Genomic DNA, 18,232 nt, shown 5'->3' on the forward strand with positions numbered 1-18,232 from the left:
TGGTAGCTCTTAGTGGTACTGCTTAAGCTGAGGTAGTTTTTCACTTAAGAGGTAGCATTTTCAGGGGTTTTTGGGGACTATTACTTTTTCTAGGTTGAGTGAGAAATTCCTCTCGACTGAAGGGTGTCAACACACGGTGGTCCTAAATATAGTGGGAAGTACTGTCTTCCGAGAGGGAATGGAGGCAGCTCTAGTGTATGAAACCATATATGCATTCTGGAAGAGTTATGTGAGGACACTGCTGTTTGCAAAGCAGAGGCTTGCTCCTACAATTAGGGCTGCTTTACACTTTGAAGGCGTTGTAGCTATGGAGGAATAGCATCAAAATACGATTTTTTTTTCCATTAATGCTTAAATTTCCAACTAGCTGCTTCTGCCTTCTCTGTTTTCCTGAGAGCAGTGGTAGTTTTGTATGTGTCAGGGACACAGATTGATACAAGTGGGGAGGAGCAGCAGTAAATTTGGAACAGCTTTTTGGCAGCATTCTTGGAGTTTGGACAGGCAAAAGATATTTGAACTATCCACTGGTGATCACGTTTGTGTCCAACAGAGATTTTTTTTTTTCATTGCATCTGATAAAAGTAATAGACCTCCAGGACAACGTTTGTCCATCCTGTGTTTCTCACACAACAGTGATTCTACGCGATAATACAAACTGTATGTGTCATTCGGAGATGACCCGTTAAAGGCATGGCAAAGAGATTTAAAAGTGATAACATTTATTTGTTGTGCAGTTCCTTTTCACCCTTCTTGCCCTCTCTAAGCATTCACTGGTTGTTCCTCACTTTCTTCCTCATCTGTCCCCTGAATCCCGTTAATCCTCATTCCTCACTATTTGCCTGCACCTCTACATTTCTCTCTCCAGTCTCCTCTCCCCTTCCCTTGTTTTTGCTCCTATTCTGCTGCCTTCTCTTCCTGTTTCATTTTCCTTTCCTCCTTACTAATTTTTTTTTTTTAGTATTCCACATCTATACCTGCTTTGGTTTCTTCCTTCAATTTACAGGGGTTTTCCTCTGTTTGATCTCACCTCTCCTTTTCTCTGCTGATTGTTTGCCCCGCACTGCTCTCTGCTTAGTCTGAGTAGTGGACTAACTTGTTAAAAGGTTTAAAGAGAAAATGGCTTCACTCTGAATGGATCTTCATTTAATGATTGCAATGTGTTCTTTTTAATGAGGTATTTGTGTTGTTATTTCAGGTCTTAAAAATCAGCTTGATTGGCCACCGGAAGCGCGTTCTGGCATCTTTGGGAGACAGGCTTCACGAAGATCCTCCTCAGAAACCACCTCGGTCAATAACCCTCAGGGTGAGTCCCCATGAAAATCGTTTGCATTTCTTGAAAAGTCAGAAAGCATTTTGTAACAGTCACATGAAAACCACGGCTGCTTCGAGTGGTGTTCAACTTACCTCACTTCAGAAGTTTACAGTGTAGACGTCTTAGGCTGACCTGCTCAGTCACACCTCCTCTTATAGCCAAAGGAGATAAATTGACATTTTTACAGGATGATTCATCTGACCTGTTTCAAATGTCTACCTTAGTACGAGGTAAGTAGTATCTTAGAAGTACCGACTTATCTTCTTTGCTCAGGAAACTAGCTCAGAACCAGGTGTCTACAGGCTGCGTGTCTCCATTTGCCCACAGGAATCCCAGCCCAGCTGATCTATCGATATTGCAGAAGGAGAGTTACCGTTTTCCTTTCACGTTTTCAAATGCTTGCACTTAACTTTTCAGACATATGTTTTATGCTTTCTTTAAAGAGAACCTCTTGAAATTGTTGAGCTGCAAATGGCATTAAGATGTTTCTGTGAAAGTTTCATCATACTTTTAATTTTCATTTATATTCCCTCTTTCAGAAACCTTGTTGCAATGTCCCTGGGGTTTTTCCACACTTGACCAGATTTCATCTCCTTTCATTACAGCACCTTCACTTGATTTCTCCAATCCAGTGCCTTTGCTTCCTTGCTATCTGTTACCTTTATTGAGTTGTGGTCTGATGGCCCATTCCTACTGTGTTGTCTCCAAGGGAGTTCGTATCAATATTTTTTATTTTGATTGGATCTGATTATTTTCATGAGGCTGCATTTCTGACTGGAATCTCATTTGGGACTAAATTTCCAAATGTTGGAGAGTGTCTGTGCTCCCAAGTTAAATTTCCTGGTGTAGAGAGAAATAGAGGAAGACAGAATGAGGGCTTATTTTTGCATACACTTACAATTTCTGTGACCAGCCTGTTTTCACCCTGCTTATTCTCAGATGTCACATATAGACATTTTAGATCCACCCCCGAATTCAACCTATTCCTAATGCCATGTTGAAAAAGGTCTCACAAGTCTGTAATGTCTTGCTCTAAGGCACATTGCACAAATATGTGGATATTTTTCTTGTATTTTATTTTTTTATGCATTGTGTGAATGGTTCCTGATGCATGGCAGGTGTTAAAACACTCCCAGGAAAGTGGAATCATTTGAAAGTCGCACATTTTTACTCAATACTGTCAGTGCTCTGGACTGGAGTATTAGTTCCTCTTCAGAAGGTGGGAAAGTTTCCACATCCCATGATATTGGTTAGAGCCATATATTCTCAGTTAATAGTGAATAGAAAACTGGGTGTCCTCCATCTGCAGTCAAAATGATAAAAAGTAGTCTACAGCTGGAGCTATTGATGCAGGCAAGTGCTAGATGTCGTTCATCACCTCGTGGTATTGGAGTCTTCACAAAAAATCCTAAAGAGGAGGACATGAGTTTGGATTAAGGTTTTCTTTCCCATCAACTGCTACTGTGCCATTTCACTCAAAACCAGGACATAGTATTTAGTCTGTGGTTTGCAATACTTTTTAGCTTGAAAATTGATTTAAATAAACTGTCTGATGCTACTAGACTGATTTATATAGAAGCATAGAATGGTTTGGGTTAGAAGGGACCTTAAAGATCATTTAGTTTCAACCCCACTGCCATGGTCAGGGACACCTTCCACTAGACCAGATTGCTCTAGATCAGTAGAAAAGATAGTTTGTTGTTTAAAGAGTCTGCTTTTAAGGTCTCAAGATCAACCTAAGCATGGCTAACATTTCATCTTTTTTGACTCTTTGTATTAGCTTTTAAAGTATTTCAAAGAAAAATATGGTTAATTATTGAGGAAAAGCAGAAAACATTTAAAATATCCACAAAATACGTTATACCCACGATAACTATGTACTGAGGAAAAGTTGTTATGATTTCAAAGTCATCTACTTGAAAGCTAGAAAATGCTGGATCTCAGGTTACCTATGCAATCTTGCTTTCCTTCCTTGAGTAACTTTAATTACAGGACCAGTTTCCATGTTGTTCATGGAACCCCATCCTCACCCAGTCAGCATTGGAGGCTGGAAATTAAACTGAAGAAACAACAATTTAGGCTGAAAATTTGGAGAAGAAGCAGCATTACAATAGTAATGATAGTTTAACACAAGAATTAATTCACTAAAGAGAATGCCTGGTTTTAGGAACTGGTTAAACAAACATCTGCGGAGCATAAGGTGTGCCTAGGCAGCCTGGGGAAGGATCTCTTAAGTTCCCTTCCAGCCCTGACCTTTGTGAAGCAGATTTTGATAGTGCAATAAAACAGCAGGCATGCATGCAGGGCATGTATCCATGCATTCACAACAGGGTGGAAACATGATATGAATACCTGGTGACTAACAGTAGCACGGTACTGAGGATATGATAGCACCTGCCTGGGCATCCATGCCTGGTCTGCAGATTTGTTGAGGAGATAAGAAAGTGAGTATGGAGTAAGGAAGAGGAATGGACATGAATGGGAGAAAGGCTCATGATTAAAGGAATAGCTGTAGCTATGAAAATAAAGATTTACACACGCTTTTGCCACAAAACCCTTGGATAACACTTGGTAAGTTATTTAGGTAATTGCCTCATAAACAGTCACTAATTGTATGTTACTGACATGCTGCATATTTGTCTGGAGTCTGATTTATACAAGTGCTGAGCACACAGTGTTGCAAATTAGATCAATAGAAGCGGAGTTTTGAATACAAGCACTTGAAAAATCAGGCGCTAGATATTGTAATTGGGCATCCAAAGTGACTGATATTTTTTAACCTTTGTCTGTGTGTCTCAGGTCCCCCGCACTAAAGTGATGATTATAAAATGCCAGAAGTCACCGGGTGTGGTGAAAATAAATTGATTGACATTTGTAAAGCACTTATGAGCATGATGAAAATGACGATATTAGTCATCCTATCTTCAGAGCAGGATTTGAATAGAGTTTAGGGAAGGGGTTTAGACCATGAAGCGAGGTGAGAATAAAATACTGACTACACGATAACTAATGATAACACACTGCTGAGCACATGACAACATGCTGCACAGTTGAGGATCCATCTGTGCTGTGAAGGACGACTTTGAGAAAATAGCATAAAATCATACAATTACATACTGTTCCATAATGCAGCAGCACTTTAATTCTTTTATTTCTTGACTTTGTAATTCTTGTCTGCATTGCCTTGCCAGCAATCTTCTGTTACAGATCTCTGAGTGAATTTCCTCTTTATATGCAGTTTGATATAATATGAAAAGCTCCATGAGAGCTGGAATCTGTATGTCCGTTGCACGCTCATCTGTCACTTTGATGGGCTGATGGCCCTATCAGTCTGCTAACAGTGGGTGAATCATGATTTGGAGCAGAGAGAGGTTACCTACCTGGCTGGAGCAGCAGGTAGCAGTCATTAGAAAGGATCTTGTTCAGTGCTCCTGAACTCAGGTTACTTTCTGGGCAGAGGTGTGTGCACCATCTAATCAGAGTTGGGCCCATGGAGGGTAGGTTTTAGAGATTATGCTTCACCAAGCCTTCTGAGCCTGTGCAGACTACAGCTTTTCAGAGGCTTTTAACTGGGCAAATGTAGGTGGATTTTTGTGAAGGAGGGAAAAAGACTATTCCTAAGAGGATAACGCTCCTTTCTTTGCCCTGGGAAATGTTAAGTGCTTGTCTCAGATCGTAAGAAAGCTAGAGAGTTAAAAAACAAACAAAACCAAAATCTCAGTTAATTAAAAGTTGCTAAACAACTATATATCCCTGATTTTAGTCAACCAATATGAAAAATAATAATCCATTACTGTGACTGCAAGCAATAATGTCACATAGACTCCTACACTTCAGATATTAACATCAGATGTTACTATCACTTGAACGCATACGGAGAATTGCAACTTTCCTTTCCATTTCGAGGAGATAACTGCTCTCCAATTTCTTACACCGGATCTTATTTCTTAAAAGCATGGGGTAAAGTACCTTGATGCTTTTAGGAATTAGGTTTCCTTCAATGTAGTCATGCATGAAATATCCACTGTAATAAATATCCACTCTTTAAATCTTTAAATCTAATATCCACTCTTTAAATAAAAAAGCAGGGTTTGCTACCCTCCATGCACGCTGGAGCAGGTCTTTGCTTCCCCTAGTATCTTCAGGTCCCTTCTTGTTGTTCAGTATTGAAATACAGTATTACAGCAACAGGTAATTTAGACAAGGTCTGCACTGTGCAATCACACTCCTGGGTACATTCAGCCTCCAAAGAACTTACTATCAGAAAAATCTCTAGTGTCAGATAGCTGAGCCCAGCAGCCTACATCAGGAGAGAGGAACATGCTTCCTGATCCAGTTGCTGTGCCAGTGTTTTACAGTACGCACACTGCAGTGGTAAGTGTGCAGACTGGCTGGCCAGTACACTGTAGCTCTGCTCCTGCTGATTGCATTCTTCAAGACAGTGTTGAACAGCAGAGCTGGGCACCAATGTTTGTAATTGGTGTTTGAACAAGTGATGTGATGTGCATGAGAATAGGTGTTTCCAAACATACATATGGTGGCTGTCTGTGAGCAGTGCAGTGGCAGATGCTGGTAAAATGTATGATCAGGAGGACATGTTTAGCTGTTTATTAGATAGAGTTCGTGTATCAGTTCACTGTGGTATTTGCACAATGACTGATACAAGGTCACAGTTCAGCACAGATTACAAGAAAAGCCTGGTAAAATATTTGTAATCTGATGCTTTCATGCATTCTAGGAATTGTTATTTAGCTTGTTTCTGATATCCGGTACTTCAATTTAAACAGATGTTCTGCAAGACCTATAAAAATTGCAAAGTGTCTATATTTTGTAAATGTTCGTGCATTTCTTTTTCCAGCAAGAGATGTTGCTAGAGTTCAAATCACTTACAAATCACTTTCACTGCTCGGAGTGGCTGCTCAGAAGTGATGAGAATGTATTTCATCTTACAAATAGCTAGTCCTAAGTCATGGCTTTATTTGAACCTTGACAAGAAGTAACTCACTGTTTTATCTCTCTAGCAGCCCTAGAAGGGAGTATACATTACACAAGGAGGTTTTGGAGCAGGAACTTGCCATTAGTTCATGTAAATAGTGAATTATTTTTCCTTCCACATAGGCTCTGCACCTTAGATAGCAAATCTCGAAAATTCATCCACATTAACCTCTACTTCAGGAATCGTTCCTTAATTTCTTTAGTATGAATAATTCTATGAAAAATACGAAAAATACATGTTTAAGTGTGTGGTTTGAAGTCAGCAATATGCTGTTGTTCTTATGATGCATTTTTCTCCTCTCTGTCCAGGAACCCAGCGGTAACCACACTCCTCCTCAGCTGTCTCCATCACTTAGCCAAAGCACTTTCACCACTGGTGGCTCCCTGGACGTTCCCCACATTATCATGCAGGGCGATGCAAGGAGAAGAAGAAATGAAAACTATTTTGATGATATTCCCCGGTCAAAGCTGGAGAGGCAGATGGCACAGGTAGGATTAAAACGATGCCATTAAAAGGCTCTGCCTTACTGCAATTGGTTACAGAACTAATCCTAACCATAGCTGTGGGTCATATACGAAGGCTGAATTGTAAACGACAAAGATTGACAGTTTTTCCAAGCCGTCTGTTCCATTTCTCTGTATTTTGGATTGTGTAAGTTGGTGTGCAGTTTCTCCTGAGAGTTACGGTTTTGGGGGTGTTTAGGTGCCTGGAGGCTGAGATGAAGGTGCCTCCTGCACACCGGACCATGCAGACTCCCACCAGCACTGACTCTGCCTCTCATTTCTGTAAGAAGGTGCAGTTTCCTCAATTTCTGAGAAACCTAGATAAAATTAAGCTGACATCAGTTCAGTGCTAGAGACTCAGAGGACTTAGGGGGTGGTGACTGCTGCATTTATTAATGAAGAGAGTCAGCATTCTGCTAAACTTTGTGATCTGAGTATATATCTTGAGTATTTAGAAAAAAGATTTAACTGTGCAACAACTCATTTGAGCATTGCAACAGCGCTAGACTCAACTGGATGTTAAATGAATCTGTTCATGAAAGAAAGCCTAAATTGCCTCCATCTCTAAATTTTTTCACCCAACCATGGTAAAGGTACCAATAATTTTAAATCAAGCATATATTGACCAGATGACTTGTACCGTTCTAAAGGGCAGTAAAGCTTGGACAGCCTGTTGGTGAAAATGCTTTAGGATGAACTCAGCTGGTTTTTGGTGATACGTGTGATGAAAGACAGCCAGGTCTTAAGCTGTGCGGTGCTTTGCAGTGCATGTTGGAAACAGGGCTTTGATTTGCTGTCAGAAGCAGATGGGCAGCCAGTGCAGTTCCTGGAGCGAGTGGCTCCACAGAGGAGCAAGTTGCTGCATGCTACCCTGCATGAGGCTTCCCAGCGGTTCTCTGGTTGCCACATCCCAAAATAGAGCCTCTCTCCAAATTTCAGCCTCAAAATGGAAACAGCTATGCAAATAACTGTGTTATGGTTAACATAATGAACAAAAGGCTGCAGTCTCTCGGCTAATTGCATGAACAAGAAGTAATTAAATAAACAAGCAAAACAAGGTGCTGCCGTTACCTGGGAACACAGAAACAAATTGAATTCCATTTGTTCAGAGGACATTTCTAGGGAAGTGAAATTGCATTTGGTTGGGTGGGGCTGTTTCCTTGCCTTTTTTTAATCTCCTAATTTTCTGCTGTATAATTGTATTGTACAGAAATGAGGTGAAAGCTGCCTAGCGCATGAGCTTGTTTTCAAACCAAAGTCTGCTGGGCTTTTGTGGCGAGAGCAAGGTTGAGCTGAAGTCCAGCAAGGAAAAGCCCAGTTCTTAACATGAAAATATTTCTTTGAAGGTCGTGAAATTTAGGTGTTTGAGCGTGAAATACACAGTTGCTCGTGGCTGAGTAGACTGGTTCATCTACTTAGTTCATTTTATCACTTGGTTCACAAATTGCTATTCTCACTTCCTCTTTTAGTCACTAACATTGAAGAAAAAAAAAAAACCACAACGAAACCGAAACAACCCCAAAAAAACATACTAGCAATTCTTCCTGTCTCCTTTTCACTCTTTTCTTCTCCTGTTTGAAGTCCTGATAGTCCTGAGAGGTGTGACACACTCTCATATATGGCATCTGGAGATTTTCTTTGGGCTGTTAAAAATGGCTTTTCTAGAAGAGTTGTGATATGCTGCATATCCAAAGAGAAAACAGCAGTTAGTATTTACACCACGACAAACCACTTTAAAACCAATTAAGTGCTGGGATTTTTTTGTGTGTATGTGTGAGTGTGTACACACTGAATGACTGACTTCAGTGCCTTCTCTCTGACTTTCACCATGGAATATAGCAGTCATCCGTTGGGACTCCAAAGGGGAAAATGGATTCAGATGAAATCCATAAAACAGTGCTTTATGTTAGTCCCTGATCTCAGCTCTGCCCCCAAATTCTGCACCCCTGATGTATGTAAAATTCCCTTTGACTTTAATGGGAAAGTCAATGACTCCCTCTGGTGATCATTCTCACTAAATTGGACTCACCCCATTAAGAGGCTGATCAGGGATTTCTTCAACCATTCTAACCCAAAAATAGATTTTTAAATTTATTTTTTGCAATATGTGCTTTGCTAAAATGAACTATATTTCCTCCAATCTTCTCCCCCAAAGCCCTGTTGAAATGAAAGGTAGAATAATTGTTTCTGGAAAATAAAGGGGATCTGACTGATTCTTAACATAAGACTCCTGCTCCATGTTTTGTGTTTTTTTTTTTTTTTTTATCTAGCAACTTACTCCTTGCAGTTCGCAGGTTCCTTTGGCTTATGTCAGATCAACAACTTCTGAGCTGATACCAGTTCAGCTTTCCAGCTAGAACACTTCTCAAAAACAGAGTGATCTAGAGGGATTATTGGAATTGCTTTGAGGATATTCTTTGTCTTAACCCTTTCTTTGCTAGGCTGTTTGCATGCTGCTGTATGAATCTGCGTGTTTACTGGATGCTATAGTAGGCAGATGTGCAGAAAGACATCTTTGATGCTGTGATTTTTTGAAAGAATTTTAGGTGTGTTCTTGACAAGGAGATTAATGAGTATTTTTATGGCCTTGAAGAGAGAGGCAAACATGGTATTGAGACCTTATTCATGGTATTGCTTTCATGAACTTGATTTTCTTTTGGAAATGTTAAGATAAGACTATTTTTAGCCTCAGTTGAAAAATCTAGAATCTGAAGATATTTTGAGAAAATGGTGAGCTCGGATGTTTCCATCTCTACTATGGCCTGTGTTTTCACTAAACTTTTACATGGGAGTCATCGAGCATGTTTATCTTTGCATCAGATATCAACCATGATGAACCACAATGAGCACATCAGTTTAAATCTGTTTTCCTTTGATCTGCTAAATGGGTTTAAACAATCCTCTAAACCATAATCAAATCTGCTTGTAAGTAATACAACACTTTGTTTCCTGGAGGAAGCACTGATTTAAATTTACTTAATGTGGGTGGTTTTGTCTCAAGGCCAGCGTGTACCTTCATTCACATTTCCCTAGAAGACTGTTTGCGACCTAAGGGGGAATTTGTAACATAAACAATGAGTATAACAAATTTAGATTCCCCACTGGAATAGGTTTGGTCATCCAACTCTCTAGTTGGTCATCCAACTTTGAAAGTCTTTGATGTCCGGTTGGATAATTCACAACTGCTGAAAAGGCAATACAGAAGGTTGTGAGATGGTTTGTTTTCAAAAAAAAAGGGGGAAAAAAATCCAGAAAGGATTCAGTAGTCTGAGTCATCTTTGGCTGTGGATGTTGAATTCTGAGCCTGCAAACTGTACATTAATATGATCAAATTAACGTAGTTTAAAATAGCCGAGATTGCTTCTAAGATTGCCTAAACCTTTGATGTAGAACTGAAATCACACAGGCAAAGCCTAGGGACTTTGGAACCAAAATCAATAGGAGGAGTCCCATTGAAGTTATTGGGCTCTTCATTCACTCCTGAAATCGTGGGGGGAGTGGGCAGGAATATATATTTGTGGGGAACAGCTTTGGAGGTTAACAGGATGCATAGCTAAATTCATTAAAATAAACTAATTAAAACGTCAGGTCTTTGGGATTTCTAGTTCTCCAGGCAGCAGAGAAGCTTTAGGTACTAGCTGCAAGCACATCCGAGATTGCCAGCCTCGAGGCTGTTGCTATGTATTGCTCCAGCCGGTGATATACAGTGCTTTTAGCCACTATGGTCTGTAAGACCACTTGCCATGGTGTTCGGAGCACTGCACCCTGCCCTGAGCCAGGAGTGAGGGCTGAAAGCATCCACCCTACAGCAGGTGGGCAGGGAGGTGCGGGAAGCGCCTCTGCCCACGCCACTCCTTGCAGAAGCAGAGCTGGGGCAGGCATCACCCCGATGCTGACGCACGCTCTCCCCGCAGGGCTGAGCCTGCAGTGCACCCCGAAATGGGAGAGGACTGTCATTTCGGGAGGTGGTGGGCGAGCGCCTCTTTAGAGCTCTGGGGAAAGCTCCGGGCTGTGTCTGCCTCTGGGAGAAAAAACTGGTAATGAGTCAGAGTAAGCTTTCTGGTAGGATAAACCTAGTCATGGCACATACGGGGGGCACCCCAGTGGGCTGTGATAGAAAGAGGAGAATCCTTTAAGATCTCGGAGAGTTGGAAAAATTATTCACAAAGGCTGGCAGGAGAGGCTTTTTCCCAGAGATGCTGAACCCAGACTTACTTTTGAAAGCCTTTCTGAGTTACTTGGTCCTGTGGTCTGAGGGCTCTTACTTTTTTTTTTTTTTTTTTTTTTTTCTAAAACACAATATAACTTAAATGTGAGGTCATTGTAATGACTGGGTAGTAAGTTTGAAGTAAAGCTACCCTGATTGTTGGGATTCTGCTTTGTAACATTACTTTGTGAGATATAATAATTCATTGCAGGACTAGGATTGATATGCAGGTGATAGTTATTTAAATGGAGTTAGTACCAGAAATCCTTTATCTACAATAGAGGAAAAGTGCAATAAAAATGAGAGACAGAATTCATGAAGGCAGGTTTATAGGAAAATTGTGAAATAATTTTGCTGCTTTCTGAAATAAAACCTTCAGCTCAGTAATATCTTCCAAATACTTCACAGATACTAATGCATTCATACTTCCAGTGCACTGTGGGGCTATGTGGTTTTAAATCACGCTTTCCATTTTACAGCTGAGAAAACTGTGGTACGGTGATGTGGCAGGTTGGCTAAGATGACACTGAAAGTTTGAAGGAGCAAAAAATAAAACTCTTGTCTCATAAGACCCACCTTCAGTTTTTTAACTTTTAACCACAGTATGACACTTTTTTATTTGCTTGTTTCGTGTTTGTTTTCCTGTCTCCTTCTCTGCTTTGGAAGGATTTAAAGGTTACAGTGAATGAAGGAAAGTATGCCCAAGAGAATATTTCTGTGTAAAATGAGGTTATCTAAGAAGCAATGACGAATGGGTTTTGTCAATGGTTAAAATTACTGGTGAAATAACAGAATTCTTTACTAGTATATTTAAGAAGCAATAAATTAAAAAATATAGTTGTCTAGATTATTTCACCCTGTTGTTATTTCTAAGGCTTGTTACTTCCATTTTTTTGTAAGCATAAAATAATGCATAGTCTGAGGATGAACCGACAGCCATTTTAAAGACAAGTATGTAAAATCCAAACAAAATGCTCTGAGGTTCATATTTTTAGGTGCATTTTATTTTTAGTATGGGAAGATAACTGAACTACAAAGACCTGTAATTTAACATCAAAAGAAAAATACTTAACTGAGTCTATTTTTATTGCATGGTATAGGTGTTACTGACAGTTGTCTTTTTAATTCAGATAGATATTAATGCCATAGAGGGCTGTATCTTGAACTGTAAATTTCAGCAAACTTTCGTCTGTAAATCCCTTGAGTATTGTGTATTTAATGGACAAGTAAACCAATAGAGTCATTATGAAAAATCTAAGTAATTTCTGCCTGAATAGAAAGATACAATTTTTTCAAGAATGTTACAGAAGCTAGCATTTTAGAAATAAAGTCGTGGGATGTAGATCATACCTACATGCTGCTTCAGCATATGGAATTAAGGAAGCAGCTTCTATATTTGTCATTAATGATCCAAACTAAAGCCATAAATACTACACCAAGAAGGGGACAGATGTTCTTTCAAGATGGGGACAGATGTTCTTTATTAATTTACTGTTTTTCACACTCAGTCTTGTGAGCTAGAAGCTCTACATTGAAAAGATTGTATAAAAAATGGAGGAGGATTCTATGAAAAATGGAGAGGACGAGGTGGTTTCTACTCTCAAATAAACCATTCTTATTGAAAATGTGAATATTTCAGAGTCAAAGCTGAATTTTAATATCTAACATTCAGATTTTTGAGCTGCTGGAAAAAACTCGTACTTAAGAGTTCAGGGTACTCTTCTGAAAGAGCCCGTTTTTTTTTATTGAGGGTTTTTTTTGGCTAAAATGTAGACACCTGTACCTAATGTTCAGGGACCAAAGTCTCATAAAGTTTATTGGTGGCATTTGTCCATAAGTTTGTATCCTCTCTACAAGGCTGCAAAGCCCTTGTAGCTGGCAGCACCAGCAGAAGGAGAGCTGTCAATCGGAAGAGGGATGGCTGCTCACCCCAGGTTGCAGGACCAGAGCTGTGACTGTAAAGCTTCACCTGCCGGAGCCGGGCAGGGCAGCTATAGCTTTAGCAAACCACTGGGAAGACCCTCAGTTGATCCTCCCTGGCAGAAACTCAAATCCTGAGATGCTGGATCGAAATCAAATGAAAACTGACTGCCTATCAGAGAAGATCACCATCACATGAAGGAGGGTGTCGGCTGGTTGAGAGAGAAGCACAGCTGTGTTATTATTCTTTTCTTGTCAGAGAAAATTATGCAAAGCATGCTCCTGCGTGGAGCAGGAGGTGGAGTTGCGCGGGACCTAGAGCATCGACCCTGGTGCAGGATGAGGCTTTGCTTCTTGCCCTGCCATGAGCTGGAGGGGACAGTCTTTGCAGGCTCACTGTGCTCCTGGGCTAGTTGTGTCCCCTCCCAGGGTTTGCTGGCTGTGACGCTCACCTTCTTGTGAAACCTCGCTGGGTGCAGTGACCTGGAGCATGATGTTGCTGCTCACACCTGTCACCCACTGCCTGCCTGCAGGAAAGCTATTCTAAGATGGCTGGTGATTTTCTGGAAATCTTTTTGTAAAGTATTTTCAGGAGAAGCAAAAGAAACGTACCAAAGCAAAGCACATATACTTATTCTAATAAGAAGTGTATTTCTAATTTCTTCTTCTCTAAAAGAAATATTAACTTCAAATTTCACTCAGTCTCTGAAGTTCTTGTTTTCAAAGGAGGATCTGCAATTATTCCTGCCAGTAAGACAAGCTCTCCCCAGAGCTCTGGGAACATTCAGGGAAGGAACATCTATTGAGATGGCACAACTGCTCTCCCACGGTCCTTAAACATTTGGAGTGACGGTTACAAAAGGGGCCAGACAGCCCCATTCATCCGATTTTCATTTGTTTCTTCCAGCTATTGCACCTTTAAAGATTGTTCGCCATGCCAAGAGTGATTTTTCTGGGATTTGATCCAAAATTCTCCTCATTTCTGGAGCTAGACTGAATTATAGTTAGCAAGTTACTGCTAGATAATGTGCGTCAGAGGGAGCAGGGTTCGCTGCTGTTTCTCTCCTTCCCTCTGTGCCTCGCTGGGGCTGCAGCGCCAGGAGTGATTTCCCGAGGCTCAGCCCTGCGGTGAGACACAGAGGGAGAGGCGGCGGGGGAGTAAGTCTGGAGGTTATGTTTGTCAGCTTCTCCTCTCCCCGTGCCACCGGCTTTGTGTCATGGAAGTGTGAGAGAGGGCAAGCCTTGCTGAGGAGATGTGAAGAAGTCAGCAGAAGATCAGGAGTCACCAACATACTTCTTGGACCAGCTCAGGGGTGAACAGACCATTGAGGGTCCACATTTACCAAACCAGGGATATGCCCTGGTGTTTTCTAGACTTCTGTTGTTACTCTCCCCTGGATTCCCTCAGTGTGCCTTCATCCTCCTTGAAGTGCAGTGGCTAAAACTGGACACCACCCCATATGAGACCTCGCTGGTGGCTTCTGCGTATGGCACAAAAATTCCTTCCCATTATTAAATACCTCCTTTTCTATTTAGGAGAGGGAAATTCAGCAAAGGGCCACCTTGATGGTCAAGGGCTGGAGCGCTTGCCCTTTGAGGAGAGGCTGGGGTACCAGGGATGGCTGGAGATGAGATGGCTTCAGGTACAAAAACTGAAAGAGGAGAATTGCTGACTGGATGGCAAGAGAGACTTCCTCCGCAGGAGGACAGGCAAGGAGGGGGACAGGTTGGTCACAGAGGCTGTCCAGTCTCTGCCTTTGGAGGTTTTCAAGACCTGACTAGATGAAGCCCTGAGCAACCTGGTTTCATCTCACAGCTGATGCTTCTTTGAGCTGGGTTTGGAATGGAAACTTCTTGAGCTCCCTTTCAACTTGAATTATCCTCTGATTTATTTGTTTATTCTTTTGCAAGACAGCTGTGTTTAATTTGAGGTATACTACAACTTCCAATTTTTTTTGTGTCCTCTCCCCACCTCCCTGTTAAATCGCTCTCTGAATTTATTTGCTATTTAACCTATTTATTTGCTATTTAACCTTACTTTCCCAAGGAATACTCATCATACTGAATTTCATCTGACCGATTTCTGTAGTTCCTCAAATACATTTTCAGTTCTTACCCTGTTCTGGAAAATCCCTCCCTTCTGGATCCTCTCCAGAGAGCCTGAGCTCTCCTCTAAGCTGTGGCATAGAGCAGGTCATTGCAGATTGCTTTGGCATGTTCCAGTCCACTTGTGCTTCAATAACAATAATTATTCTCTAAACATACATTTCAGCTTCTTGTGCAACCACTGCATTTTGACTGTGTCTGTATATGGGGCGTGTCACGTGTTGCCACATCAGGAGTCGCACCGTCGGTGTCCAAGTCCTGCTGGGTTTCTCTATGCTGCTACTGATTTAGTCGGCCAGTTTTCCAACAAAGGAAGGAAATTTGATCTGAGATGATTCACACTGAGCAACCTCAGTGTAAACATCTTGAATTTTTCTTGACCCATAGAAGCTCTGTCGGGTAACACATGGCAGGCAATATTACGCTTTTTCTTTGTTATCTTCAGTGATATATACATAGATAAAGATATACACGCATACGTGCTCATATTCCTAAGTGTTTATTTCAGGTGGCCAGGAGCAATATCGAAAGATCACGTAGGCCACAAAGACCAGGGGTTGGTGACTGGATTTTTAAGCAACATTTCTAGTAACTTGCTGGTCTGTGCCGTTAGGCTGGCTATAACTTTCCAAATCTTGCTTTTCTTCCATCTTAAATATTCTTTTAGTCCTTCTTTAGTCCTCTAGACTTTCCAAGGGTAATTGCTCCTAGTTTAGGTAAATATGTGGCATCTCTTAAAGTGCCATTGAATGAAGTTCGTTAATCTGTGCTGAATAGGTCAGGATTGTCTTCCACCCAGCTCCTGTTCCTTCTGCATATGCTGTCCAGGTATTCTTTTCTGTTGCTTTTCTCCTTTGTTCTCCTTAGAAAGTGTCGGGGATAGCCTGACTGAGGAAGGTGAAATTGGCCTCGACAGCATCCCAGCATACCCATGAGAAGATGAAAGAAGTGGGTGAAGAATGTTGTAAACAGGGTTGAGGAGGTGCTAAGAGACTGAGCAAGGAGAGACTAAACAAGTGAATACCACAGAGCAGAAATTTGGCAAGAGAACAGTAGATGAAGTGGGAAGTACAGTAGGAGCTCCAGCCAATCAGTATGTGGATACAGGTGAACGGACAGAGCTATTGAGCGAATCATTATAACAGCCTTAGTGCATGAACTGGTGGACAGATAAGAAAGGTTATAAAAGGGAATGCTTTTTCTGCTGCGCCATCTCGGCCATCTTGGCTTTTTGTAACTTAATAAAGGCTGCCTTCTGACATATGTTTTTGTCGGTGTTGGTCCCTACTGCGACAAGAAAGTATATATTTCCATGATCAATTTTACTAGTTTCCGATCACTTTCAGTACAGTTACTTTCTGTCTTCAGATTATTAACCAAGTCTTCCCTAACTATAGGGAGGAAGCATAAAATAAGTTCTCCTTTGGTGATTTTTTTTCACCTTACAAAACACTAAGTCGCCTCCAACATAACCCTCAACATTGAAGGCCTGTGTATGTCCCGTCCTACAATTTTTCCGGGAAATATGAGTAGTTAGAAAGACTTGAATCAGATGGGAATGGCAAACACTTTGTAACATGATTGGCTATTGACTTTATAACAGGTGTCTGAAGTAATTATACCCTATTGTCTTCTATCACAGAGGAAGTTAACAAGAACAATAAGAAACATTATTTCTTACATGAATGTGTTTTCTTGAAATCAAGCAGGTTTGGTTAAATAAAGAGGAGAAGTGAAAACATCTTTAAACAGTTCTTTCAAAAGACATTCATAAAGTGATTAGTCAGAACAGCAATTTCTGGGAAGGGAAGGGAGATGGATGAATGGAGAGCAGGTAATGTGAAGCCTCACCTCCCTCCCTCCCTTCTTCTCACACCATAAACCAGCCACCCATGTCACAGGTAGCAGATGGCAGAAACTGTGCGGAGCAGGCCGTTCCCTTTCCCCCTTCCTTTGCCCTTCCTGCCTCTCAGAGTTGCATCCCACGGTGACTAGGCAGGGAAATCTTTTAGGCATGGGACATCTATAGCTATCACAAAAATGGTACCATGATAGCAGAGTCCTGTTGCAATGTTACCTGTATGGGTAAAGTGTTGGGGAGAATAAGATAAGCGCTTGTTTGATACATCAGCAATAGCCAATGTTATTCTTTTGTTCTCCTTTGCCATATTACTTAGGAAAACGCTCTTTGTTAAACTCTCTTTTTCACGGAACCTCTGTGTCAGTGGTATTAAGTGCTCAAGTGTATTTGTATTTATTATGGTGGAAGTGCATGCACAGATTGAATTCTTTTCCTTCTTTTTGAGGGCATATGTTTTGGGACATGAAAATTATGCATGTTAGAAGCCTAATCTCATTTCTCCCTGCTACTACCTATTTTCTGGCCTCAGATATCACTTAACCTTTTTCCTTTCCTTGGTTCCTTCCTCTTCAGCACAGGGGTATGCAACTTTAAGTACTTCTCCTGGGGATTTCATAATTCATTAAAAAATTTCAGCACTTTGAAGACATAAAATATGTATATAGTAAATGCTAAATATTTTTACAGTGGTGCAAGGAAAAGGTTGGGTTTTGAATTTGAATTCATTACCTTCCGTAAAATTAATGTTCCTTCTGTACTGCATTTCAGTACCTTAGTCATTCAAACATTAATGAGTGCAGAACTGAGTAATGAGCTTTGCACTGCTGCCCTTCTGGCTGGGCATTCATACAGTCATGGGAAATTCTTGGTCTCTGCTGGTCCACTTGATTCATTATTGATTTAATAAATCAAGTCACCTGTATTTAAAGATAATTTAGCTTAAGCCTACATCCTCCAAACCTTTTATTCTAGAGGTAGGTCTGTGTGATGGGGGCAGTTTGCTTGAACGGTCCTTGAAGCAGAGACCTGGACCCAGAATTTGTCTCTTGCAGGTGAGTGCCTAAAACATGTGCTTTTATGCACTCTTCTTTCTCCAAAGAATTAAAAATAAGAAGGGCTTCCCTTCATTTATAGAAGGTGTCGAAGACAGCCTGTCTTCTGCTGCTTTAACCTGTGAAGGAGGAAGGTGGAATACTTAGATGTTAATTCTCTCAGTCAAAGAAGGGCATCAAATTGAGAGCTCCTAGTTCTTGGGGGGAGGGTGCTAACCCCTGAGTTTTTGTTTGGGAGAAGACGAGCTGGGGGGGGAGGGACAGGGTGGATGCCA

The 18,232-nt window shown here is 41.0% G+C and overlaps 1 protein-coding gene across 15 annotated transcripts in view; it reads left to right on the plus strand.

The window, feature by feature from the left end:
* ANKS1B (ankyrin repeat and sterile alpha motif domain containing 1B) overlaps positions 1-18,232 on the plus strand; it is a 452,709-nt gene that overhangs the window by 398,925 nt on the left and 35,552 nt on the right. For 7 of the 15 annotated variants that reach the window (XM_086470676.1, XM_086470670.1, XM_086470683.1 and 4 more), the window contains 2 exons: positions 1,196-1,303; positions 6,617-6,796. The exons of 3 other annotated variants lie outside the window; for them this stretch is intronic. In XM_086470676.1, coding sequence (XP_086326802.1) covers positions 1,196-1,303; positions 6,617-6,796 — 288 coding nt within the window. The remainder of the gene's footprint in view (positions 1-1,195; positions 1,304-6,616; positions 6,797-18,232) is intronic. 5 more of the 15 variants (XM_086470718.1, XM_086470721.1, XM_086470726.1 and 2 more) reach the window with 1 other exon arrangement.

The sequence above is a fragment of the Leptosomus discolor genome, chromosome 1 (assembly GCF_034619465.1).
Source record: "Leptosomus discolor isolate bLepDis1 chromosome 1, bLepDis1.hap2, whole genome shotgun sequence".
NCBI classification, from domain to species: Eukaryota; Metazoa; Chordata; class Aves; order Leptosomiformes; family Leptosomidae; genus Leptosomus; species Leptosomus discolor.